This window comes from Diplodia seriata (genome assembly GCF_021436955.1).
Source record: "Diplodia seriata strain FDS-637 chromosome Unknown scaffold_8, whole genome shotgun sequence".
NCBI classification, from domain to species: Eukaryota; Fungi; Ascomycota; class Dothideomycetes; order Botryosphaeriales; family Botryosphaeriaceae; genus Diplodia; species Diplodia seriata.
This window is the reverse complement of record NW_027117315.1, coordinates 1891216-1916403: the sequence shown is the minus strand read 5'-3', so window position 1 is coordinate 1916403 and position 25188 is coordinate 1891216. Positions and strand designations below refer to the sequence as shown.

The 25188-nt window shown below is 56.8% G+C and overlaps 8 protein-coding genes across 8 annotated transcripts; 3 read left to right on the top strand and 5 right to left on the bottom strand.

The window, feature by feature from the left end:
• Positions 1-562: 562 nt before the first annotated feature.
• SLS55_008189 (uncharacterized protein) lies at positions 563-1189 on the bottom strand (the record flags this gene model as incomplete). Its single annotated transcript, XM_066779603.1, has 3 exons — positions 563-596; positions 843-948; positions 1006-1189. 3 exons carry the CDS (start codon positions 1187-1189, stop codon positions 563-565), a joined length of 324 nt encoding a protein of 107 aa, XP_066630407.1.
• An 832-nt stretch (positions 1190-2021) lies between these two features.
• Positions 2022-3241, top strand: SLS55_008188 (uncharacterized protein; the record flags this gene model as incomplete). Its single annotated transcript, XM_066779602.1, has 2 exons — positions 2022-2375; positions 2432-3241. 2 exons carry the CDS (start codon positions 2022-2024, stop codon positions 3239-3241), a joined length of 1164 nt encoding a protein of 387 aa, XP_066630406.1.
• A 1005-nt stretch (positions 3242-4246) lies between these two features.
• Positions 4247-6509, top strand: SLS55_008187 (uncharacterized protein; the record flags this gene model as incomplete). The annotated part of the gene is made up of 2 exons (XM_066779601.1): positions 4247-6312; positions 6371-6509. The coding sequence occupies 2 exons, from the start codon at positions 4247-4249 to the stop codon at positions 6507-6509; spliced, it is 2205 nt and encodes a 734-aa protein (XP_066630405.1).
• Positions 6510-7847: 1338 nt separating this feature from the next.
• SLS55_008186 (uncharacterized protein) lies at positions 7848-8828 on the bottom strand (the record flags this gene model as incomplete). Its single annotated transcript, XM_066779600.1, has 2 exons — positions 7848-8555; positions 8625-8828. The coding sequence occupies 2 exons, from the start codon at positions 8826-8828 to the stop codon at positions 7848-7850; spliced, it is 912 nt and encodes a 303-aa protein (XP_066630404.1).
• A 389-nt stretch (positions 8829-9217) lies between these two features.
• Positions 9218-10006, top strand: TVP23 (Golgi apparatus membrane protein tvp23; the record flags this gene model as incomplete). The annotated part of the gene is made up of 4 exons (XM_066779599.1): positions 9218-9311; positions 9365-9410; positions 9507-9790; positions 9855-10006. 4 exons carry the CDS (start codon positions 9218-9220, stop codon positions 10004-10006), a joined length of 576 nt encoding a protein of 191 aa, XP_066630403.1.
• A 1191-nt stretch (positions 10007-11197) lies between these two features.
• SLS55_008184 (uncharacterized protein) lies at positions 11198-12850 on the bottom strand (the record flags this gene model as incomplete). Its single annotated transcript, XM_066779598.1, has 2 exons — positions 11198-12177; positions 12688-12850. The coding sequence occupies 2 exons, from the start codon at positions 12848-12850 to the stop codon at positions 11198-11200; spliced, it is 1143 nt and encodes a 380-aa protein (XP_066630402.1).
• A 1249-nt stretch (positions 12851-14099) lies between these two features.
• On the bottom strand, positions 14100-15421 carry SLS55_008183 (uncharacterized protein; the record flags this gene model as incomplete). The annotated part of the gene is made up of 3 exons (XM_066779597.1): positions 14100-14597; positions 14650-15293; positions 15349-15421. 3 exons carry the CDS (start codon positions 15419-15421, stop codon positions 14100-14102), a joined length of 1215 nt encoding a protein of 404 aa, XP_066630401.1.
• A 7413-nt stretch (positions 15422-22834) lies between these two features.
• Positions 22835-23380, bottom strand: SLS55_008182 (uncharacterized protein; the record flags this gene model as incomplete). Its single annotated transcript, XM_066779596.1, has 1 exon — positions 22835-23380. The coding sequence occupies one exon, from the start codon at positions 23378-23380 to the stop codon at positions 22835-22837; it is 546 nt and encodes a 181-aa protein (XP_066630400.1).
• Positions 23381-25188: the final 1808 nt, after the last annotated feature.

Below are 25188 nucleotides of genomic sequence, written 5' to 3'. Positions count from 1 at the left end.
CGGGGAGCAGAGACCGAGGAGCCAGATGCTGCAGCATGTGTGGGAGGAGGAATTGGCTTGATCGACGTCGTAGAGGTCGCGTTGCTGTTTTGAACCCCGGTCAATTGCCGAGGCGTAGCCATCTCGAGCCCTCCCTCCGGTGACCAAGTCAGACCTTCCTCAGATGCACCAAGAGCCTGCATCTCCTGCCGATGTGCATCCCTGTCGCCTTCCATCATGGCAATGGCAATAGCCAGTTTGTCAGCGTCATCCATCTCAGCCTTTGTCCTGAAGCCCAATCGTCTCGCTTCTTCCTCAACCTTCTGCTCCATCGCGTGGTTTCCGGATCCACAACCCTGAGTGATTCTATTCCTGCGTTCTGCTGCATCTGCAATGACATTGCGCATATTAGAACCACGGGGAATAGTCGAACCACCGAGCCTCTGACCAGAGCCGGCAGACAGCGTCTTCCGCTTCTCGGCAGCGACGCGGGCCTGTCGTCGAATCTCGGGAAGTGGAACTGCTCTACCACCGACCCTGTGGCCGGCACCTAGGAAGCCTTCCCCTGTGTAGCCTTGTCGCTTCAGCGCGTAATACTCTTCGCGTAGCTCATCCCACTAGACACTTCAATTAGTCTGAACCAAACTTCGTTCTCTTTGTGCGTTGCGTACGAGCTTATAGAAGCGTGCGTCATGCGGGCCACATCTGACGTGAGCGAGCCTATACAGACGTTTAGTATCGATTTTTAGTACGTAGACATGTCAGCAAAAGCACAAGGTCTCCAGTGCAAAGTCAACACATCATAAGAAGTTCCGGATAATATGACGTCAAGCTTATAAAAATCACCAAACAAATCAACTTACTCATGTAGTAAGGTGTCCACCACAGTGTCGTAAGCAAGGAACTGCTTTGGATCGTGACCATATCTGAGGCGAAGGAAAATCTTCTGTCCCTGGTTGACGTTTAAGCCTAGCAGCATGCACATCAGCTCGGGAGAGCATGTAACACATTTCGTGAGATACGGACCTAGGAGGTTCAACTCCGGAGGCAAGAACTCGGCCAGCTCGCCAACTTTCCAGCCCCGCTTCCGCATGATTGGTTTGACGACCGAGGCCAGCTTCTTGAGAAAGAGCAAAGCCTCATTCTGCCGCGGAAGGTCGCGGATATGCACGTATGATCCGAACTGCGGGTCTATTTCTTGAGGCGCCATGGTGCTGTGAATTCCTGAGGCTGTTCCGGTCACAATGATCCTACCGAGCAAATGCCGGTGTCAGGAAGGTGGAGCGCTGGCGGAAGCGAGGCGGGGAGCGAGTGGCCAGACTCGGGAGCGGCTGTGTGTGGTGTCGAAGAAGCGAGGGCGTGTTTGCAGTAGATGACCAGCTTGATGGCGGCGCGACAAAAGTGTCGCTTGAGCGCAGCTTCTGTTCGAGGCAGACGCGAGCTGACCCCTTCCACGTCAGCCAGGCGGCCATTCGCCACCGCACCGCGAAGGGCGTGGAAGCATCGAAGTCGGCTTAGATATCAGCCTCAGCAGGCCGAAGAGCCACGAAGCAAAGCCGTTAGTCGGCGCAACCGGCTCCAAATATGATCGGCGCGACGCGACTGGGCGTGTGGCACTGCGCGCTCACGTGTTGATAGATGCAGCAAAGTAAGCTTATCGCCGCTCTGACGAGGATGACATCGTCTCGACCAGGCCTCTCCGCACCCAACGCGACGCACCACCTCGCGCACCACCCTCCCGCTGCAAGGCACCGGACGTCTCACCTTCCCGAGTCGTATCTGTCAGAGCTTATTCCGACATGACCGCCGACGACCAGCACTTCCTCGACGTGGTAGGATGACGATTCGCCTCGACAGACACTCCGACTTGTCCACTGACACTGTCGCAGCTCGCCGGCATCTCGAGCGACATTCGTAAATTCACCGGCGAGGTCGCTGATGCCACGGACCGCCACTTTGAATCGGTAGCAACTACGATTCGAGAGACCTTAGCTACCACAACATGGCTCCCCGCATCCGCCCGTCCGTCGCCACCGGCCCGCATGATGCAGAGAACGCCAGCCGGCTTCCTTCAGCGCGCGCAGGACTGGGTGTCGCGTAACCGCGCTGTTACTGCCGCTATAATTGCTTTTGTGGGCACTGGTGCCGTTGTGATGTATCAGCAGAAGAAGTCGTATACGAGGAAGCGCAGGGCGAGGCGCGCCAGCAACGGCGCGCGGAGAGAGGTCATTGTTATAGCCGGACCGCCGAACTCCCCCATTACGAAGTCGCTTTCGCTGGACCTCGAGCGCCGTGGCTTCATTGTTTACATCGTGGTGAATTCGCCGGAAGAGGAGCAGATTGTGCAAAACGAGTCGAGAGTGGATATTCGACCCCTCCTGCTGGACATCGTTGACGTAAGACAACCCCCCTTCCCAAGAATGCGTGCAGGATATTAACCAGCGCGACGCAGCCACTCAATGCTCAGTACACTATTGAACGCTTCAACAACACGCTGCTGAGCCCTCACCAAGCATTCCCAGGGGCTTCAGCGCATAATCTTAACTTTGCAGGTTTGGTGCTCGTACCGGACCTCATCTACCCCTCAGGGCCTGTGGAGACAATTTCTCCGGAATATTGGTCGGACGCCCTGAACGCCAAGGTGCTCAATACCGTCGCGACGACCCAAGCGTTCCTGCCGGTCGTCTGCCAGTTCAAGGCACGAGTCCTGCTGCTGACGCCAAATGTGGTGTCGTCGCTGCGCCCGCCGTTCCACGGGGTGGAGAGCACCGTCGTGGGCGCGCTTGAGGGATTCGCGACATCCCTGAGCGGTGAGCTGAGCACGATCGGTATCGACCTGTGTCACATAAAGCTCGGGACGTTCGACTGCAGCAGCGTCGGCAACAAGCAGTACCTGCAGAGTGTCCGCGACCGGCAGACAGAGGCATGGCCGGCGGGGGCGCGGGCGCTGTACGGCGACAACTACGTGACACAGAGCCGGATCGCGCACAGCAGAGGCATGTTCTCAGAAAATGGCAGCACGGCCAAGGGCAGCCATCTGCGCGAGCTGCACAACGCGGTCTTCGATGCACTGACCCGCAAGCGGCCGCAGAAGGTGTGGAGGGTCGGTAGGGGCAGCGTGGCATACGATATAGTTGGCAGCTGGGTGCCGGGCGGGTTGGTCAGGTGGATGCTTGGGATCCGACCAGGGGGACAGGCGGCGGCAGAGCCGCAGCTAATGGACAGCGTGCAGGCGTGGGAGAAGGTTGAGGCCTCGGGCTAGGTGCGCTGCAAACGCCTTTAATCTCGGCTCGTTGACGCTTCTCGGCGGGTGCTGTAAAACGTGTGTCACGGTCTGGGCGCGGCGATGCGGTGCGGCGCGGTGGCTGGCGGCGGGCGCGCTGGCTGTGTGGCTGCATCTGGCTCGCCGCCCTCGTGCTGCCATCGCGCGTCCGCCCCGCAAGGCGCCGGGCAGGTGTTGACGCGGAAGGAATGTGCGACCGGCCGTTGGTCGATGCCGGTTGCGGGCTAGCGTGGTGTTATATCGGGCAGACCAATTTGGCAGGGGCGCCAGGCACTCGCACGGCAGGTGCACGCCTGCAGGGACCAGCGACCCTCTGCCTTCGCCGATCACCGCGCGCCTTTGCTCCGCCAAACCATCTCCGTGCTGTGTGCTCTGCCAGCGCTCGTCCACTCGCTTCATGCGCTGAGTCGTGAGCAGCCACGCCCCCGTCCAGCAGGGAGTCGCACGCCCCCGAAACGGCCGACGCAGCAACGGCCTGCGCTCCCGCCGCGCCCTCGCCGTGCCAAGCCCCTCCTATTGCAACTCGTATTTCCATCGTCGCCCTCCACACCTTCTCTCACCCGTACTCCGGCTGCTGTTGAGCGATCGCCGTCCCGATGGCCTAGACGCGCGTGTCTCACCACACCATTGCCTCCCACCTCTGTCGTTCCTTGCAATCGGTGTGAGCTTGATGTGTTGCGCCATCTCCAACACTTCGCATCCCTGAAACCCCAAGGCGAAGCTCGACCCGCGCCGTCCCATCGCCACCAGCTGCTCAGCCTCTTTTCACGAGACACCTATGCTCAACGCGCCCTCGTACCTCACGGTTCCGGAGCCCGCGCCCACGTAACGACTAGCGTCGCTGCGAGCTCCCCGCGCCCGCGTCTCGCATAAGTCGCATGCTTATCCTCACCACCACTACCGCCGCTGTCGCCGACGCCTTCTCGCCGCGCTGAGCCGCCACCCGATTCCACCTCGCAGCACCCGCCCTCTCGCTGCACCGCCATGCCTTCCGACCGCCCGAATGACCTGGACCTCCGGCCCGGCTCGCAGGAGTCGAACAGGTCGCGTCAAATGCAATTTCTCGGTGACCTGCCGTCGCCGCGCACCGGCGAGGTGCCGCCCGCGCTGTCGCCGCTCGATGCCTTTGCCATGCAATCGCGCCTCTTGGCCAAGAGATTTGAGGAGGAGAAAAACGGCCGCCGCATCAGCAGACTGCCCCCTCTGACCATCCAGAATGAATTTGGAAGGCAGCGCCAGCCGCCGGGCTACTACCGCTCGCGATCCGCCGAGCGCGACGGGTCCGATGGTCCCTCGCCCGAGGATGAGCACTCAACGCCGCAAAGCGCGAAGGAGGTCACGCCCCTCAACCGACCCATGTCGCAGTACCCGACGATCTCGGACGAGTTCGGCGGTCCCATTTCACAGTACGACCCCAAGCTCTCCCCGCTCGGCGAGGAAGAGCGCACTCCCCCCACCGCCCATGAACCCGGAGACTACTTCACAATTCCCCGTGCTGCATCACCGGAGCCGATAGAGGCTCCAGTAGAGACTCGGGTTGAAGAGGCTACTCCCAATACACCAGGAACCAGGAATGGCCCTGCACAAGCTATTCGCGGGTATCCGCAACGAACCCCTACTCTGGAATCGACTACTTCTGCAAGGTCAGATAGCAGAGGCTTGATGCCTCCCAGGTCGCCAGGCCCTGCTCGCTCCCCGCGCTTGGTGTCGCCGACTATCCGTTCGGTAAGAAATGACAGCGGAGATGATGTCGAGAATATGTCGTTGGGTGGATCTTTCGATTCTCTGCCTCCCCGGCAGCTGTCTTCAAACACGAGTTACTCCAGATCTCATTCTCCTGCATCTCCTTACGCACCGTCTCTTCCTCGGTCACCTTCCGTGTCGTCGGAGTGCTCCTACAGCAGCCAAAGACTCGCCAAGCCAGCCTTCAACTTCTCGAGGCCTAGGCCGTCTCTGGATTCGCGTCCCTCGTTGTCGGACCTGCGGCCATCTTTGAACCACAGGCCCTCGTTTGAAAGAGCAAGGACTCCCTCGAGGCAGGCTTCTGGGGATGGTTCTCAACGTGCCCCATCTCGCCAGGAATATGGCGAAGGCCATCAGCTACCGTCCTACGCATATGAGCAGGTCCACACCCCTATTAGCATGGCAAGTGATGATTACATGAGCGCAAATGGCGATGGCCCCGCTCCTTCCTATATTTACGCCAAGTACGCGTTGCCGCGCGGCCGGACTTTGGACAGGGAGTCTCTCTGTCCGCAGGAGTTCATGAACCAACAGATCAAGTGGGAGGATGGCGCACCGTCAGCTTCTCGTGCTGGACAGCGTCCTCCGTCTCCGTCATCTCCTCCGAAATCAGCGACATCGGAGAGATACTACGACAAACCTAAATCTTTCGACATCCCTCGCGGTTCATCGCCCTCTGCTGTTTCCAGCAACAGCACGCTCAAGCCTCATCACTCGCGTCCATCATCTTCGGGTGCAGCTACGAGCGTGACGGCTGGCTCTCGCATCGCCGATATGACACCGTCAATGCACTTGGAGAAAGGCATCGAGTTCCACGAGAAGGGTGAGGTGCAGAAAGCAACCTACCACTGGCGCCTGGCTGCGAAGGCAGAAATCCCGACTGCCATGCTGCTGTACGCTCTTGCTTGCCGTCATGGCTGGGGAATGCGCCCCAACCCATCTGAGGGTGTGAAGTGGCTGCGCAAGGCCGTTGATGCTGCGCAATTAGAATGCGCAGATGACGAGGACCTTGTGACGAAGGGCAAGCCTGGCCCTGACGTGGTTGAGCGGAGAACTCACAAAGCCCAGTTCGCTGTCAGTGTCTATGAGCTGGGTGTCAGTTACATGAACGGTTGGGGCATTCAGCAGGACAAGGGACTCGCGCTTCGCTGTTTCGAGATCGCAGGTAACTGGGGCGATGGCGATGCCCTTGCCGAAGCCGGTTTCTGCTACCACGAGGGCGTTGGCTGCAAGAAGGACTTGAAGAGATCAGCGAAATTCTACCGAATGGCCGAGGCAAAGGGCGTGAGCGTCGCAGGCAACAGCTGGTAAGTTCAAGAAATAGCTCATTCCGCTTTTGGACAGGTTCTGACTCAGGAGTTGCAGGATCCACAAGGACAAGTACAAAGACGACGAAGTGGATGACGACCGCAGAGGTCGTTCAACCAGGAAAGAAGCCGACAAGAAGGCGCGTGACAAGTCGCGCACGCGTGCGCTCTTCAGCCGCAAGAAGTCACTTGCGTAAAGAGCCACGCGTTCCTCATTCTTCATTTTGTCATTTGAAGCTCGGGCCTTTGTCTCTTCACTCGATTTCGTACAGTTGCATTCGAATCATCAAATGATCACCCTTCACTCAGCCTTCGCGTCCGTAGGGGTGCGTTCTGCTCAGCAGCATGAGGAGGTTTGGGTGGAAGCAACAACGGGTCATCACGCTACCATACTATGCGCGTTGATGCAGGAGTTGTTGATTCCAAGACCATTCACAGCTCTTCGCATGTTACTGGCCATGGTATTCCCCACTGAATACCGCTAGGACCACTACCGCTACCCTCTCCGTGTCTTGCTACGCTCGAGGTCGGTAGACCAATTTTGCTTCTCACCCACGCAATGGTAGACTGGAACCATCCTGCATCACATGCATATCCTGCATTCCTCTTTCGTGGTCTTTTTCATATTTCCTTTTTCCTTCCAGGGTCTTTTCATTTCTGCTTTCTGGATTTGCTTTTGGCTGTTTTTCACCTGTGGATATGGTGATGCTTCGGGTTGGTTGTGATGGTGGTCGGTTGCGATGGAATTACATGGGCGAACTCCTTCCATCGTTTGGCATTCGTTTGATATCACTCTCTATTTCTGATTCTGTTCTTTTCTCTAGCTATCTGTTTTGTTTTCTCTTTCCCAACCTGATTCCGAATCACGACGAGACTGGACCTCCTTACTTTCATCCTTATACTCGTTACCCAAAAACTTACTCTCAGGGGAGTCAAAGCGTACGTACAGGACGCCGGGCGACTTGTAATGTTTTATTCCTATTTTGGGTCTCCTGGAGAAAAGGCGCTTAAGCCTGGCTTGATAGACAGGCGCCCAGAGAAATTGTGGAGTAGAGCGTACTCCCTACTTTTCCTTTCTCTTTTCTTTTTTTCATTTCTTTTCTTTTTTTTTTCTTGCTGGTGAACAACGGACAAAGTGTGTTGATGTGTGGAGAGGTATGCCTCTTTCTCAAAGGTTATTCTCTTTTGTTGGTAGAATGACGACGCTCTACACGTCTAGAAAAAAGCACGTTTCGATCACCCATTTTCGGTTCCTCATGCATCTGACTCTGCCGCTCTGCCTGCTGTTGAATTTGGTTCTTGGGGTCTCCTATTGAACTTTACTGATGCTTGAGCGCTGCTTCTTTAAGACCAACACATACTTAAGAACAGCTAGCTGTTGCACCATCTGTAAGTTTCACCTTTGTTTTGCCCATCCAAAGCATGAGTTGCAGGGCATTCTCACACTAAAAACGAGGAGAGGAAGCCCGGCCTGGCCATTTTCGACCTCGATGACCATTCTGCAGCTCCCATGCCCAAAAAGAAAACAGGGCGCATTACTCGGGCTCTTGCCCCTTCCACTTCTCCCTCAACGCCCCAACATCCGTCCCGCACAGCTCCGCCTTCCGCACGATCGCCCGCGCCTTGCCCACGACCGGCTTGTCGATCATCTTGCCATCCAGCGTCCACGCGCCCCTGCCCGCCTCGTCCGCCTTCTCGTCCGCCACCACGACGCGCACCGCCCACTCGGCCTCTTCCTCTCCCGGCGCGAAAGCGCTCTGGGCGACGTCGACCTGGCTCGGGTGGATCAGCTGCTTGCCGTTGAAGCCCAGCTTCTTGCCGTCGGCGCACTCATCCCGGAGGGCATTTTGGCCCTCGTCGCCGCGGAAGGAGGTGCACACAAGGTCGATGGCGGAGGGCAGGTTGTGGGCGCGGGCGGCGGTGACGATGGCGGAGCGGGCGTAGAGGAATTCGCGGAGCGAGGGCGTGCGGGTGAGGGAGAGGTCGAGGGCGAAGTCCTCGGCGGCGAAGATGAGGCCTGAGAGGTAGGGGGTCGATTGGCAGATGGAGGGGAGGTCCATGAGGGCTTTGGCGGACTCGATGAGGGCAATGAGGCGGAGTGGTTGTTGTTGCGATTGGGCGGGAGGGGCGGTGGAGGGATGGCGTTGTGGGAGCGTGTGGCGGATCACGTCGGTGACAAAGTGGAGGTCGGAGGCGGAGTTGACTTTGGGAATGACGAGGGCGTCGAGGTTTGGGGCTTTGAGCTGTGGGGGAGGGGAAGCAGTTTAGATGTATACTTCGAATCAGGAGAATGTGTGACTGGGGGTCAGTACCACTTCAGTCAAGTCATCCAAGGCATATCCGCTGTCGACAGAGTTGATGCGCACTGCTTGCTCGCGGATGCCAGGCACACGGGGCTTCTCAAGTAACTGGCGGAGATTGGCGCGAGCCTCGGCCTTCTTGCCAGGCGTGACGGAGTCCTCGAGGTCGTAGGCGACAGTGTCAACGCTAGCTATGCCGCGCGACTTGTCGAGCATCTTCTGGGACGAGCCAGGCACTGTCAGAGTCTAGTCGTCAGAGTTGGCAAGCTGCAGAGCTGCGAGAGATGATGTACCGTATAAAAGTGCGCGGCGGATGATTGGTGCCGCCATTGTTGTGGTGGAACTGGGGAAGAGGAAGGTGTGGCTCAATTGCACAGCAAAGAAGGAGAAGAGAAGAGAAAAGAGAAGCTACCCTCGGGCATGGAGCTTTCCCCGCGTACGTCACCCTGTTCAGTGTTAGGGCCGTCCGTGCGGGCGGGTGTCGGCGGCACCGAGCTCTGAAACGCCGACGCGGCCTGTGTGACGAGTCGCGGCGAAGGCGCAAGGTGGTAGCTTCACCAAACACTCCACCACCACAGCAGCTACTGCGCTTCACGCCCCAAGCCATGGAGAGCCAACCCGCCCCGCAGCAGGGCGAACTCAACTGGCGTCTCAGCAGCCATCCCATCACCCTCCTCTCCTTCCTGGCTTTCCGCATTGGTGACTTTTATTCCCCCCTCCCCAGCAGGCTGCCAGTAACTGACTCCTTCCAGCAAGCCCGCTCGTCTACATTCTGGGCATGTGGTTCACCAAGAACTTGTAAGCCTGCACGCCGATTCCCTCTCTCACTCACAGCGACCGCAACGACGCCTCGAACGCGCGCGCATTTCCTCCAGGCTGACGACTGCGATCCAGTGTCCTCGTCTTCATCGTCACCATCGTCCTCCTTGCCGCCGACTTCTACTACCTGAAGAACATTGCCGGACGCCGACTTGTGGGGCTGAGATGGTGGAATGAGGTGGACACGACCACAGGCGATGGTCGTTGGGTCTTCGAAAGCGCCGACCCCGAGACTCGCCAGATCAGCGCCACCGACAAGCGCTTCTTCTGGTTGAGCTTGTACGTCCAGCCCGCGCTGTGGATCGCACTTGCCATCGTTGCCATCATCAAGTTTGAGTTTATCTGGTTGACCCTGGTTGGTGAGTGCTGGAATCCATATATGGTTGAGCCACATCAGGTTACTGACCTCTTGTTTCATGCCAGTCATTGCGCTCGTCCTCACCATCACGAACACCCTGGCCTTCTCGCGGTGTGACAAGTTCAGCCAGGCCACCAACTTTGCTGGAAACGCTCTGTACTCGGGCGGAATTGCAAAGAGCATTGCGAGCAACATGGTCAGCCGTCTTTTCCGTTAGCAGAGTGGAGCAACAGCGGCACCGCTTCTTCTTTCAGAGGGTGAAGTGCGTTTTTCAAAAAGGCAGGCACCTTGCATGGGCACCCTCCATGTCTTGGGAAGAACTAAATGAGAAAAGAGGGAGGCAATTGTACCTTTATTTTGGAATTCAGACGTCTTCCGAGTTGATCTCGGACCCATTCAGTGGCATTCAGACCTAGCCCCATCCTGGGAATATGCAATTGGGTGACCGAACTGGTGGATCGAGAACTGTACTATTGGTGCCAAACTGCGGAACAGGAGAGAAACTCGATCCACGCCCAACAGAACATTACACGCTTCGTTTATGGGTGATTGAAGCCAGAATTCGGATGAAGTTGTAGGTTTCGAACTTACACAAACACATCCGAACGTGCTCTAAAACTACCCAGCTTAAAACGAGTAAGCTCCATTGACTGGCCCATGCGCGGTGATGGATGCCGGTGTTCGAGATCGAACAAAAGCAAGGGGCAGGTATTTTGGTGGCGGGCGGGTTACGAGCCCTCCAGATCAAGGTACACTGGTGTGCTGGCAAGAAGAAGAAAAGGCCAAAAAAGCAACTCCACTCGGATGTTGCACATAGCCCACAGCACCCAACCCTCAGACTTAGCGCAGGAATCGAAGTATGGCTCACCAGTCCAGCACGAACAAGACGCATAGGGACACGATACAGCTTTGGCTATGGGACGAGAGGTCTGTGAGCGAGTATAGAAGAAGTGCGACCTGGTTCTTATGTCGTTTTTATCTTACGCGCTTTGCTCTCAGTAGAAAAGGAAAAAGGAACGAGGTTCGAAGTTCGAAGTGACAAACGGCAAAAAGGAAAGCCCATTTTACATCCGTTTTGGTCCAGCGCAGTGCAGCCAGTAGTGCAGGGGCGACCCGGCGACCACCCATGTCTTTTTAACTAGGTGGGCGGCTTCGAAAACCTTCTCCCAGTGGCCCATCCGCGTCCAGCCTTGCCTTCATCCTCCAGCATGTATTCTCTACGACGAGTCCATCAGAGTAGTTCAACTGTTTTCAAAAAGAAGGAATCAAGTTCAGTACGTTAACACCATAAAAAATCCAAAACCTCTATCAAGCCAAACAAAGTTCTTCTGCGCGATGAGAGAAGGAACCGACTGCACAGAGACCCACCACCCAGTCTTGAATTCGCAACCTCCTATCAACCCAACACTCAATACCCCCTCTTCCTATCCACCACGTTCAGCAACCTATCCCCGCTCTCCTTCCGCGCCAGATTCTCCTCCAAAATCTGCAGGCTCCTCTCCACATAGCTCGCGCCGTTCCCGCTAATGTGAGGCGTAATCGTCACGTTCGGGGCGCTCCACAGCGGATCGTCCGCCGGCAACGGCTCGGGATCCGTCACGTCCAGCGCCGCGCCACCCAACACGCCGCCCTCCAACGCCCTCACCAACGCGGGTTGATCGACAATCTGCCCGCGCGAGATGTTCACCAGCACCGGTCCCTTGCCGCCCTTTGCGGGGTCGCGCCACGGCTTGACCCCGTCACCGTTGGCGGCGGAGGCGGAGCCCTTGGACAGCACGGCGAACTCGTCGTCGCCGAGGAAGCCGCGCGTCTGGTCGGTCAACGGCACCGAGACGAGCAGGATGTCGACGTCCTGGGCGAGGAATTGGTGGAGGGACTCCCGGTCGAGCCCCGAATACCAGGCCGACGGGATGCTGCCATCCGGGTCGCCGGTGCCGGGGACGATGAAGCCGTGGTCGCGGCGGGCGGCGGGCGTGTCCTTGGGGGTGGCCGTGTAGGCGAGGACGGTCATGCCCATGGCCTGGGAGACGCGGGCGACCTGGCGGCCGATGCTGCCGTAGCCGAGCACGCCGAGGCGCTGGCCAACGAGGTCGTGGACGGTTTGGGAGGGCGCGTACTTGGCCCATTTGTGCTGCTTTTGGGCGTCGTGCAGGTCGTTGTAGAAGTGCGTGCGGACGAGGGTGGTCATGAGGACCCACTCGGAGATTTGGGGGCCATGGATGCCGCTGCTCGTGGTGATGGTGATGTCCGAGTCGGTGTAGATGGGGTGCTTCTGGATGTGGTTGCTCCCCGCGCTGAGCAGGTGCATCCACTTCAGCTTAGGTGCTTCGTCCAGCGACTTGGGCAGCGCGTTGAACGTGACCAGGATCGTCTTGTCGGCGAAGGCCTCTGCAGGGAGAGCCGTCAGCGCACGCAGAAAAGAAAGAAAGAAAAAGGCGGTCGGGACCAGGGCTGGCGGCGACGAAATGCAAGGAGCGATGGAAACGATAAGTGCTCGAGACAGGGGATGCTTGCGCTGCAGCCACACCCGACGGCCTGCTCGATTTGCAGCCTGCATGCAGTATCTCTACGTATCTGTACAACCTCGCACGACAGACACGCCACGCGGCAACGGGAGAAAGACGGCTGCAGGCATGCCCGGGCGCACCGGCGTGCCATGGCTGAGCAGACGCAATCCTAATATCTCCGGTCCGGGCCTGCAGCGTTCGGGTCCGGAGGGGTTTGGACCAGGGTGAAGGAAAAGAAATAGAGGATTAACGAAAAGAGGAAGGAAAGCATCTCCGTTCCCGCACTACTCCCCGCCGCTCCTCAACGGCGTGATCGACTTTTCCATAAAGGGACAAACAAAAACAAAAGAGGCAATCAAGGACGATATAGAAAGGAGGAGCAAAAACATACCACGCGGCACCTCGGAACTGTGCGGATTGTCGAGCGGGTAGACCTCGACTTCGACATGCGGAAACTTGTCTTTCAGGCGCTCAAGCAGGCCCGTCGGCAACTTGCCCGGTACCGCCACCAGGACCTTCTCGTGCAGGCTTTTGACCTCGGGTCCGCCGCCCATGGCTGCGTCGGAAACTATCGTGGTTTTTGGGGGGGCCGTTGCGACACTCGGCAACAGCAAGTTGGGATGCAGTAGTGGGGGCGACGACGATGAGTCAAGCTATGTTGGCGGCGACTACAACAGCAAAAAAGTCGAGGGACGGAATGTGACGACGAGGACAGAGAAGGGGTCGAGTGTATGTAAAGAGCAGAGGATGAAGTTGCCTTAGAAATCAACGCTCGGGGAAGCGCGCTTCGGCCTTCCATCCCGTCGCGCTTGCCCCACACGAACCCGGCTGCCAGCCCATGACGTGCCAGCTTGCGCCTATGTCGACAGGGCGCACGAAAGCGATAAGCCGTATCGTACTGCGTGTGTATAGGAATATACTCTCCCCCTCCCTCTCTCCATCCGGCTTAGACAAGCGAATGCCTGTGCGAACCTCGGCACTTTCCTTTTTGGTGGGGTATAGTGTTGGTGTGGTGCATGGAATGAACCCTTCCTCCCGCCGTCCCGGACGGTTACACGCGGACGGACGATGGCGCGCATCGGGCGCCCGCTCCTCCCGGAAACGATCGTGTCGCGGCACTGACTCAATCCTTTGCATCATCCCAGCGGCTGATCCTATAATCAGCAGGCTTGTTCTTTGACGACCATGCGAATGATTGATCTTCTCTCTTGAATCTCTACTTCTCGCCCATTAAGTGCCTTCTACACAGCTACTCGAATCTCGGATCTAACTTTAGCGAGCGTGCAGAAATGGAAGACCAGCTGCCCTATCACACACTCCCCTCCTCAAGATCGGACCGTAACCAAAAGAAGGACAATGCGCTGCTACTACTAAATGCAAGGGAGAACGAGAGAAGTAGAAATAAATGACAACGAGCTGGCAGAGTGCGGGTATATGAAACGATCATGAGCCAGACATGAGAGAGCAAATATCGACAAAATGAGACCCCAACCGTTGGCAGTCGCCAGTGCGCCTTTCCAGCTGAAACCGCTCGCTATGTGAGTTCAAGGAGATGCGTTACGACCTCTCTTATCCCTTTTTTCGGTTTCATCTGACCGTGTTCCCTTCCTCCCTTTTTGGGCATCCTAAGAGACCCCTTCCGTAATTCCCAAAGTATAATAAACAACGCCCGGAAGCGTGCAAATCCGAATACAGACTTTTGCAATGAATTGACTTTTGTTTGAGCGAGAGTGGTTGCTGATGCTTTTCCGTCTCAATCTCCTCGAGACGCTCTTGGCACGTATCGACGTTGCTTTTCTGGCCTCATATTCTCGCCTTCGGGTCGTCGTCATCCGAGTCGTCCTGGACAGGGTGAAGTCCTAGTCCACCCCTTGCATGCGTGCTTGCTGGATCCCAGTCTATCCGCGTTCCCGTCGACGTGGGCGGCCGCGGTGTTGAGAAACTTTGTGACGGACTGCGGTATTGCCGTTGCACCTCTTTGCCAAAGTAGTCCGGCGTGTGTTGTCCACTAAGAGGGCTGCCATACGCCGCCGATGGAGTCGTCACATTCGATTCCGGCGACTTGAGGGCTTGCATACTGCTGACGTACGTCTCGCCGCCAGGCGTCTGCACAGTACTTACATAGCCAGAAGATTGACCACCGACCTTGAGCAGCTCAAATGTCCGCGCGTCCGATGAGAAGCGGCGTGCATCGAGTGAAACGAACTCGCGGTTGCCCGAGAACTTCTCTTGGAACCATGTCTTCCAGCCAGTCAACATCGAGGATCGGAAAAGGAGAATGAAGCATTGCACGCCGGCGAGCTATGTCTGTTAGTGGGCGCCTGGTTGATAAATGCGGAGGACTTGGACTTACCGCAAGCATAACCAGGACAGCCGTCACTGTAGCCTGGTCTACAAGCATGCCCTGGGCCATTTCGAAGCACTGTTCCTTCTCATCGGGGTTGTGCACGAGACAGGAAACCCAAGGCAGCACCTTTACAGGATCATGAAGCGCGTCATGTTCCTGCGTGTCGAGATAGACAAAGACGACGGAGAAAAAGATAACGTCGATCAGGATAAACACGACAATAAGTATGCCGCGCCATTGGAGCCAGACCACCTTTTTGACTCTTCGATACACTGCCTTGGCCGAGTTGGTGCGAGTGCGTAGGCTCGACGTGTAGGATGGAAGGCCGGCGCTGCTTTGGGTCTGAGTCTCATCATCGCTCCAGAGGCTCTTGAGGTACACATTGATACAGTACGTGAAAGTCGAGAGCTGTACGACCGCTGATAGTCCGGCGATGCCGAGCAAAGGGCCCCAGAAGTCGGCCAACGAGTTCTGCGAGTTGACGTGACAGGCATCTCCGAAGCGGAAGGACACTCCGGTTATGGTGATGGTAGTGGTGAACAGACCGGCGATGACCGCCCATCCCAGCGCCTGAGAACCGTAGAAGAACTTTTGCCCTGGAGTGATGTCCCAGCAAATTTGGAGATGCATCGACAGTGCTCGGATGAAGACTAGGGAGGCACGTCAGCGCACTGTTAACCCGTAGATGAGACAGGTGGCACGTACTCCACACAACAATGGCAAGACCTCCTGCAATGATGAATGCACCGGACCAAGCGCATTCGAGACTTGTGTACATGTCGTTTGGGGTAATCTCGTCAAAACACTGATCGGGCTGCGCGCCGAAGGGGATGATGAACCCGAGCTGTCCGTTGGTCAGTCACCACACCAAGGGACATGACATGTAGGTAATCTCTTACCCCAAGACTCATAGCACCGAGAACGAGCCCAACACTCAGGTAATGCCGTCGTGTCACCTTAGGAGGCAGTACAGCCCAGCTGACCATCAAAAACAGGCATACCACAAAACTGACGAGGTTGAGACCCTCGGCGACACGGTAGGAGGTGGTGAATGCTGTTCGACGTGTGAGAAGAGTTGATAGGGCGATCGGATGGCTGACTTACTGTTCGAGTAAATCCAGTCAGTCGCAGGACATGGCAGACAGCATTTAAGGTCGGAGTCAATATCAGAGAGGCTGGCGCAGAACCTGCCATCGACAACTGCAGAACATCAGCACGGTAATGGTTCGAGCGGTTCAGAGATGCGTACATCCGCCATTGCCGAATCTGGCCTCGTTCAGGAAAGGTGGTGGACATGTTAGAGACGATGTGTTCGCCATTGCCGCCTCGCTCGTTCTCACTTTGGCACAACCATCCAGCGGTGGGTCACAGATGTACGTCCGACGATATAGTAACAAGAGTTATGCGAGCATCCAAGCGAGGGCCCAAAGAGGATGATGTAAGCGGCGAGGTGGGATGGTTGGCCGGGGATTGTGACACAGAGATGCCACACGATACAGAAGTGAAGAGGGCGCCGGGGGAGACGAGGGGTGGATATGATACTATCTTATGCGGGTGATGAGACGACCGTGCGGATAGTCTTTTTTAGAAGGCGGGCACGGGCACGGAGTCCTAAAAGGGCGTTTGAAACGTGTGACGCAGGGTGCTCAACAAGTCGGGAGGGGCTCGGGCCAGCAATGGTAGGTAGAGTTCTGGTGGGCTGTAGGGCGCGAGATGGGCGACGTCGACGGCGGGCAAGCAACGGCGCGAGAGACAGAGACAGAGGAGAGCAGTCGCAGGCGCGTGCAGGCGAAGCGGGCTGCGTGACTTTCATGTAGACTCGCAAAGGCACTGCCGGAGCTGGGCGTCAGCTCTGGGAGACGGAGGACGGGCTCCCAATGGCACGGCAACCCCTGCAGCAAGCGATCCTATCCCGGACCCCCCTGGCGAGCGAGGCCTGTCGGAGGCGCGGTGACGACCATGGGTGTCTCGGGCAGGATTTGCAGGCACGCGTCTCCAGGTAGGCCTCCGGGCGGCCGCCTTGGCTCGTGTGCGCGATCACCGGCGCGTGCACAAGCCGACGCATCGTGGCGGACCTCGGAGAGGCTAGACGCCAGTGTTTTGCTAACTGCATCGTCCTCGGCTGGCTCCACACTGCCGAGCAGCTGCAATCGGCATAACGCCATGGGCGTGCGGGGCGGCGCTGTGTCATGGCAAGTGGGTGCGGCGGCGACGGGCGAGGCGGCGGCTGTGATTTGCGCTCAGCCGGGCCGGGCTGCTGCGCTGCTGAGGGCGATTAATGCCGCCGGGGCACGGGGGGATGTTGGCGGCGCGGACACGGCGGGCTGATCGTACGAGGAAGAGGGTTGGTAGAGGTCGAGGACTCGGTGTTGTGAATGGCCAATGCCGCTCGTGTAGCACCGCCGGTGACCTCACAGGTACACGGGCAGGGCCTGGCCGCGAGCTGACGGGCTGCGGGCAATCGACGAGGCGCCGGCGCGGCTGCGGCTGGAGGCGGCGGCGGAGACGCAGCTAACGGTCTTCTCCGAGTTGAGCTCTGCTTGGTCGAGGGCAGCGCGAGGCGGTCCAATGGCCGGGCCCGCCGCGGGTACCTGAGTGATCTCCACGCCTGTTTGCTGAGCGCTTCTCCACACTTCACGCTCAAATCACACGCCGCCGTGCCTCTCAGCAGTCGCATGCCGGCTGCGCGACCAAGCTCCTTCTCTGATGCGCCCGCGTCTGCCCGCTGAGTCGCGCGCCCAGGCACCGGCCCCCGCGCGTCTCTGCTCATGAATAGCGCCGGCGTCGCCCTCGTCCTCTCATCACGCCGTCACGCTTCGTCGCCGCCGGACACGAGATTGCGTCAATAGTCCCGCGCCCTGCGTCTGGCGCTGTCAGCCTGTCCGGTACGTATCAAGACGGAAGGTCGCTCGCCGGGCAGTGACGCAAGGCCAAGGGCGCTGTGCCGCCGGGTATTGCAAGAGCAGAGCCCACGTTCTTCTGCCGGTCTCGGCGGCGGGCTTGTGGGCTGGGCGCATCCATGGAACGTTTCGAAGCCCGCAAAGTAACGTTTCACGCGGCCGAAAGTCCCGCGCTCCAGTGCACAACAGCGTGCACAACGACTCAACGCCCGAAGCGGCCGTAGCATCATGCGAGCGACTCATCCTTCAGTGGGACCCAGGGCGGCGCTCTCAGCCCCCTATGCGGTCGACTCCGCCCCAACGTCTATCGCGCCTCTCCCTACGCCGTCGACTTACATGCTCGCCCACGTTGCCATCTGCGATCCTCTCGTGGCGGGCCTGCCGGAAGCTGCGTGCCTGACGCGGTGATCGTCACCGGCCACGACCTTGCTGTCTAGCCCTCTGCAAATTAACCCCACACTCCAGATCGGGCGCACGACGGCCCACCGGGCAGTCTTTGCGTAGCGAAAGCGCAGTCGGCTCAACGCCAACTCGACGCCGTTGAGGCTTGCCTTCTAGAAACACTTGTGAGGCAGCAAATTTCGGTACTGCCTCAGCCCGCTCGCTTCGACTACGCCAGGAAGACTACCGGTCTTCCGTGCCTCGAATTGGCAACCAGCGCCTAGTCCCCGCAGCCACAACCAAACTTCTGGTGCTGATATATCTGACAGAGCTCGGCATGTCATCCTGCCTAGCCTGCGAGACACGCAGCAATGGTGCCATCCAGCATGAGCCCAATTGACATGACTACCGTCCATCACCACCAATTTTGGAACCGAAAGTGCCGAGTACCGCGCCGCAGGAACCGCGCCAGGCCATGCCCCGCTACCGGCCTAGGTACTTACGCAAGCCCTCGTCGTCGACTCTTTCCCTCCACGCTGCCGTTGCGGCATGGCCCCTCCCCTTTGTCATATAGATGCACAAAAGGCAAGGAGCAGCCAGGCAGTATGCAGAGGCCGCAATCCTGCCGGGAAGTCGATAAAACCCACGTTCGCCGCCTCACCTTTTGCGGAGCCACGGCGCGATCCGACCACAAGAATGAGCTTCGATGCTTGGGCGTTTTACCAAACCATGTTTCTGAAGCCTGACACCGGTCCTGTCCTAAGTGCAACACGGTTTGCGAGGACATTCCAAATGGCGCTGGATAAATCGGAATGAGGTAGGCGATCACGTTGGTAGCAACTCGTCCCGACTGACCAGCAAGGGCCCGTTCCTGCAGCCCGACCAATCGTTGTCTTGGCCTGCAGGGGCGCGTCTGCATCAGGCGGCTAAAGCCAATCGAGCAGATGCATCCGCTCCGCGTCTTGCACATGCACGCTACTGTGCAGACATTCTCACGACCCCATTGTGTCGTCGAGCATGGCACTAATCGAGGCGGCCTCAGTCGCGCTCCGCCTGGAGCCTAAGCCGGGTGTGGCTCTCCCCCACTTTGTGGGCGACAACAGCTGCCAGAAGTGAACTGGCCTCTCGGGCACCCCTGCAGTTTGCGCCGCCGGTCCGCATCGCATCCATGCATGTGAAGGCTTCGCCGACATCAACGCTGCGCCGTGCCGGACGACGCGCTTTGTCACGGGAAAAAGCAATTCAGCCAGCCAAGTGATCGTCATGAGCTGTTGGGGGCCGGAAGTGGGAACTTGATCATCGTTTTTTGCTCAACACCGACCTGTCGGTCCTGCCCACGGAGCGGCAGCGCTATTGACGGGTGCCCTTAGATCATCCCCAGCGTCGGGCAACCACGTGGTCGATATTTGACGTCGGGGCTCTCGCGCGGCAAGTGCTCGCTGGTTTATTACCGCTACCATGGGTTGCCTGGTTTCCAGCTGCGAAGTTAGTGAAGCTTGACTTTCGCATGCTGGCTTTGTGAGTCAAGGCAACAACAGTTCAGAAAGCCCTGTCTTAACACCGGAAATATACGTCCCTTAACCCCGGCCTACCAGTACTTCCATCCTCTTTCCTTATTGCATCGACCCGACCAATCCACGGAGTATTGACAAACGCAGCGATGCGCATAACCTCCGTCATGGCGTAAGTCTGCTCACGAGCAATCTCTTGCAGGCCTTGCATCACCACCCCAGAGGTGTGCCTGATTATCTTGTCGCTTCTTCTGACGACACTGCGGTATAATCTTCAAGACATGCTGTTGCTGGATGTCCGTCATGCATTTGTCAAGTTTGAGGATTACACGTTCACAGGCCTGAAATCAAAAGGCTTACATTCGTCTGCATGGACGCGGACGCTCCTCTCGGCACGACGAAAAAAGGATCGATCACGCAGTTCTCCACAAATCCCAAACACGAGATGGTCCGTTGGTGACAAGCTGAGGCGTTCCATAGCCACGGCGAAGGGTGCAAAGGACGAGGCACACATTCAGCGTTGCTTTTCTGGAGCTTCCGTAAAGGCGATCGTGAAGTCGATGTCGTTGGCCTCGCTCCCGCTTTCAGCCAGGCTTGCATATGTAAGATGACCCTGATCAATGCATCCTCATGCAGCACTGCCTGCCGCGCCTCGCATACCGAGCAGTACATACATCCGGGCGATCGTTCGGACGGGGAGCTGCGCCGTCTTCCAACCCTAACGCTGCCCACTTACGGCAATGGTCCTTAGCAACACTTCAGGTAAGCAGCTGGCCAGTTGCGAAAAAGCAATCATCGATCCAAGGCTACGGCAGATAATTCAGCTACACTATCGAGCATTCATTGATTTTGATTCTCTGAGTATTTGCTTGGCTTCGTATACGCATCGTCGTTTTCGTGAGGTATTGGCTCACCCCTTGCTTTTTCTTCTCCGGACCGCGAAAAGCGCAGGGCGCGTCAACATTCTACCGCATTTTGTCAATCGTAACATCTGGATGCCCGTGGTTTGTGGGTAAGCGGGTCCAGCTTGACTCGCATCAACGTCGATTGCAGCCTATCACAGGTTTCCGAGATATTTGGATGGGCATGAAAGAACCAAAGCCCATGCAGGTGACCTACTACAATATCGACGGTTGCCACGTTTGATGCCAGCCTCCCGTTCCGGGCAGTAAAATGGGGATGGTCCTCGGCATGGCAGCTGCACCTACCTGTGGCAAGCAAGAAGAAGAGTGGAAAAGGAGGAGAGAAGACGTGCAAATGCTCTTCAATGGACCCGGCCGGCAATAGTGGCATGTTGCAAAAAGAGCCAAACGGCAACAGGCGGCGATGTGCTTACTACCGCTGATCCCGATTATCGGAGGTACCTGAGCCCTGGTACGTAAGCTTTCACATCTCGAAGCTTTCCACCATTGCCCATTCGTTCACCGACCGATCCCCCTCTGGTTTCCTTCATTCCAAAGGACCGCACACACGACTCAGCACCCTCGCCCGTCAATTAGCCGACCATGCGACCCACGGCTGCGAAACTCAGAATGAAAAAACTCTATTAACGTCTCGATTGCTGGAGCCAACGACGTGCTGCGATGGCAGTCGTGGATGTTCTTCGGCCTTTTTCGTCAACAGAAGGACGTTTTTCCAAGCAACAGGCCGATCCGCCTCTCTCGTTGGCTGACGCCAAATTCCGTCAAGCGCCCCCAAAATAAAATACCCCGGTCGTCGAAGAAGACGTTTACGATATTGGAGATCGGGAAAAAGGGGCCAGCCAGCCGGCCGGCCGGCCCCGGGAATCTCGAGTCAGGGCAGCATCAACGGTCGGATAATGCTTGATGACTCTGGTCTCTCTGCCCGTTGGGTCTTGTGAGCGACTCATCATCACCATGGCAATGCGGCCCGGCCGGCACTGCACAGCCGCACGCTCCGATGGGGGTTTGTGGCGCAGTGGGCATGGTGGTCCGCGCGTAAGGCCCGCAACCACGTCCAGAACACTCGTCAACCCATGATGCCCATGTGGCGATTGTTGTGGGGTTTCCTTCGGCGTCGGCGAACCCGATGATGCGACGGCTTTCGGTGCCTCCGATGTGGTGGCGTTTGAGGTATCTTGACGTTTGGGCCAAGAAGGAATATACGGAGGAGCACGCCACCACGTCAGTGACGACAGAAATCGCCTACCCGCGTTTGCCTCATAAAAAAAAATCTCTCACCGGGTGGGTAGTTGAATGAAAGATCCGGACGTAAATAGGTGCATTTAAAACGTACATTTACGTCCGGATCTTGCATTCAACTGCCTACATCAACTTGATAATAATGCAGTGTTTGTGTAGGGTAAATTCTGGGGTGCAATTTCTTGTGTCACCCGCCGTGCCACGCTGTTTATAGCTACAGAGCTGGGAGCATCAACCGGTGAGTGCTTCACTCGACGGGAAGCTGGAGGATATCGGGATAGGTAGATGGTGGTGTTCGCCTTCCCCGTAGTAGCGCTGGCCAATGGCTTATGATGGCATGTTCCGGGTCCTACTTAATCCACGGTGATGTTTCACCATAGAATACAAAAGGGACTCTCGGGCTCTTTTTTTCTGCGAGGCGGTCAACCAGATGACGTGCGCCGCCGTACTCGGCCAATACAACAGATGGAAACTCCGCAGTCGCGTCATGAAGATTCGTGAGAACGTATCCTGCACCGAAGAAAACGACAAAGCGATTCAACAGTACGGCTTAATGCTGGCTGGAGCACGGGCCGAGGTGTGGATTGCAGAAGCGCAGGTCACAAGGACCGGAGAGTGGATCGGATCCCGAGTGAGACGACTTTTCGAAGGGGAGCTGAAAGGAGTCAATGACATCCATCACCTCGTGAATTGGATTAACGAGATCCACCACTGGGGACTGGGACTGCACGCCGAAGAGGTGAGGAAGGATGTGCGGGTGCTTGGACAGAACGACGGGCGTGAGGTTCCAGATATTGATGGGTGGGTTCGTTGTAAGGTTTACTGGCGCGCGATTCATCCCAAGGATACCTTGGCCAACTTGTGTACCTCTATAAAGGCTCTCCTAAGAGCAGGTGCGGGTAAGGAAGTTCAGTGTTCCTTGAAAACAGCTGGACCATCCGTTGCGAGTACCAAACACAAGAGAATGGTCAGACAGGAGTTAGTACAGGTGCTGACGGTGGAGGACATCTCCCTAAAAGTGTTCGCTGGTGACGACCTTGAGATGTTAATCTCACTGCTGGCGGAGAAATAACGAATTTGTGTGGCCGTGTGGGACTTTGCTGTTTTTCATTTTCTAGTTTTTTTACACCCTATCTTTGACCTCTCGGTTTCGGTTGGAACACATACTGTTTGATGAATTGCATTTAATTGCCAAGAAGCACGTTCCCTTCCTCTTTCTGCTGTAAGACTGAACAGCTTACTTCTCCATGGCCGCCTCAAGCCGATCTGCTCCAGCAAAGCAGCATCCATCACCAAGAGCATGCGCTCCCAATAGCCGACACAGCGTTTCTGAGTCTGGCCTCTCGTCAGGGTCAGCATTCAGCATTTTCAGGCATCCCTCTCGGGCAGCGAAGGGTGATGTTCCCTGCTGAAGTGGTAAGCCCCCGATGTATTCCTTCACCGCATCGATGTTCGCTTGGAAGGACCGGTCCGAGGTGCCTTCTTCCCGTCTCTGCAGTAGTTCATCCCGGGAGCCTGCCAGAGCAGACAGAATCTCGGCAAAAACGCAGCCCATGGAAAAGACATCCGCCTTGAAGCCGCGGATATCCTGCGTGACGACCTCGGGCGCTGCGAACACGGGAGTGTAGGGTGTAGGAGAGCAGGTTTCCGCATCAAGAGCCGAATTGTACGAGCGCGCGATGCCGAAGTCTGCGAGGTATACCTTGGCGTTTGGACCAAGTTGGGCTGCGGATTTCCGGACAAGCAAGTTTTTCGGCTTGATGTCCATATGCTTGATCAGCATTTTGTGCAGATATGCAAGCGTGTTGGTCAGGCAGACGAAGAATCGCTGAAGTGCGCCTGGAACGGACTCGTCGATGTACCTATCCTCCATGTACATTTCCAAATGGCAATCCGCAACCGGGTATATCAAGATGTGCAGGTCTTTGCTATTCTCAACGACGTAGGTACCGATGATCCTGACGATATGAGCATGGCTTGTGCGTTGTAGATGCTCTACCTCCTTTGCTGCGTCTTCACGTCGCAACCGACGACTGCAGCGTATTGTCTTGCGAGCGAGAGTAATCCTCCTGCAGCGCACAAGGTCGACAACTGCAGTTGCCGAGTGTCCAAGGAGCTTTCCCGAGGGTTGTAAAGGGATCCAATTTTCTTCTTTCCGAGAGTATTCGGCGTGCTGGCCTCGCCCAGACCAGTTTTGCTCTTCTGAGACGGCCGGCAAAAGCTTTCGGTCTTGCAAGAATCGTCTCCATGGAGTTACTGCGGATGTTGCAGATGGTGATAAAGGGATTGAGGGCTGCGGACTCCTTAGACTTAGCCCTCTCGCGGAATGATAGCTCGCGCTTCTGCTAGAGGAGGCTGTAGCAAAGCTTGTGCCGGCGCTTTGCGACGCTGAGCCCGCGGCTGTGACAGTAGATTCTGCAAGCGCTGCGTTAGGAGATACTGGAAACCAGTATGATAGAGCAGACTCGTCTAGTATTGAACGCTTCTGGAAGATCCTTGGGCTCTCATGCTTCCGTTCTTCTACTTCGATACTGCGCCACCGTGTATATTGGACGCCGCGGATCCAATCCAAGAAGTATGTCAGCTTCTCTTCGCTGACAGTGTCGTCCAGAATCTCAAGGAATGACGTGTGGGAGGCGGTGAATACCTCCAAGTTGTGGGAAACAGTCGAGTTTGAGTGACGGTCGGGATCTCGAACAGAAAAATAGTCGAGATCTGCGATTTTGGGGCTGCAGCATATGAAGGACAAAAATTCGGAGCCCCTCCTGATGCCAAGTTCCCTGGCGACGGCACAGATGTCCACGAAGTAGCTTCCGGTAATGCATTTGCTAGGTGAAACTCCCATAGCTTTGATATTACAGAGCAAAGAGATGTTTGTGTGCTCTGGTCTCGGGATCAAAGTGGGTGGAGCTTGCATATCCAAGCGTTTGTCGATTGAATCTGTTGAGACCTCACCAGCATCCATAGTCTCCGCGCATTTCACTTGCTCCCTTTCTCGGAGTTTTTGGGTAGGTTCGGGATCACTTCAAAGTAATCGGTCAAAGGGTCATGATCACCAGTAAGGCCAGGTCAAGAAGATACATACCATACATTTACCCTTGAGCTTGATGATTCAGACATAAGCCTTTCCCCATCTGACATGACCGCCAGCTTTTAGACTGTTGCAATATGACAAGGCGGTTGGTTTAGGACGTAGGATGTGGCAGGGCTTTAGCCAGTGACTGTTGCCTGTCAGCCTTGTCGCATGACTGAAACCGGCGCAAACTACTCACCAAATAATCTCTATGGCTGGAGAAAAGCACAAATAGAATGCGGTCGTCGTAGACGCGTCTGCGAAATGTCAGCGAGAAAGTTTGAGTGAAGAAAGACAGCGTGATGGGCTCTGAAACTGGTTTGTGGGGGGCTGAGGAAGGCTCCTATCAGCGCAGCGGGGTAATGCCGCTCCTTACCGGGTATGTCTCCTGCGGCTGACTCTGTCTGGGGCGCAGGGTGGGGGTCATAGCCACTGTGATAAGTCAATTGTCTTCAGCCCCCAGAGATCAGACGCTGGTGGCGCAACCTCGTAATCACTGATGAGTACCAATAATAGTA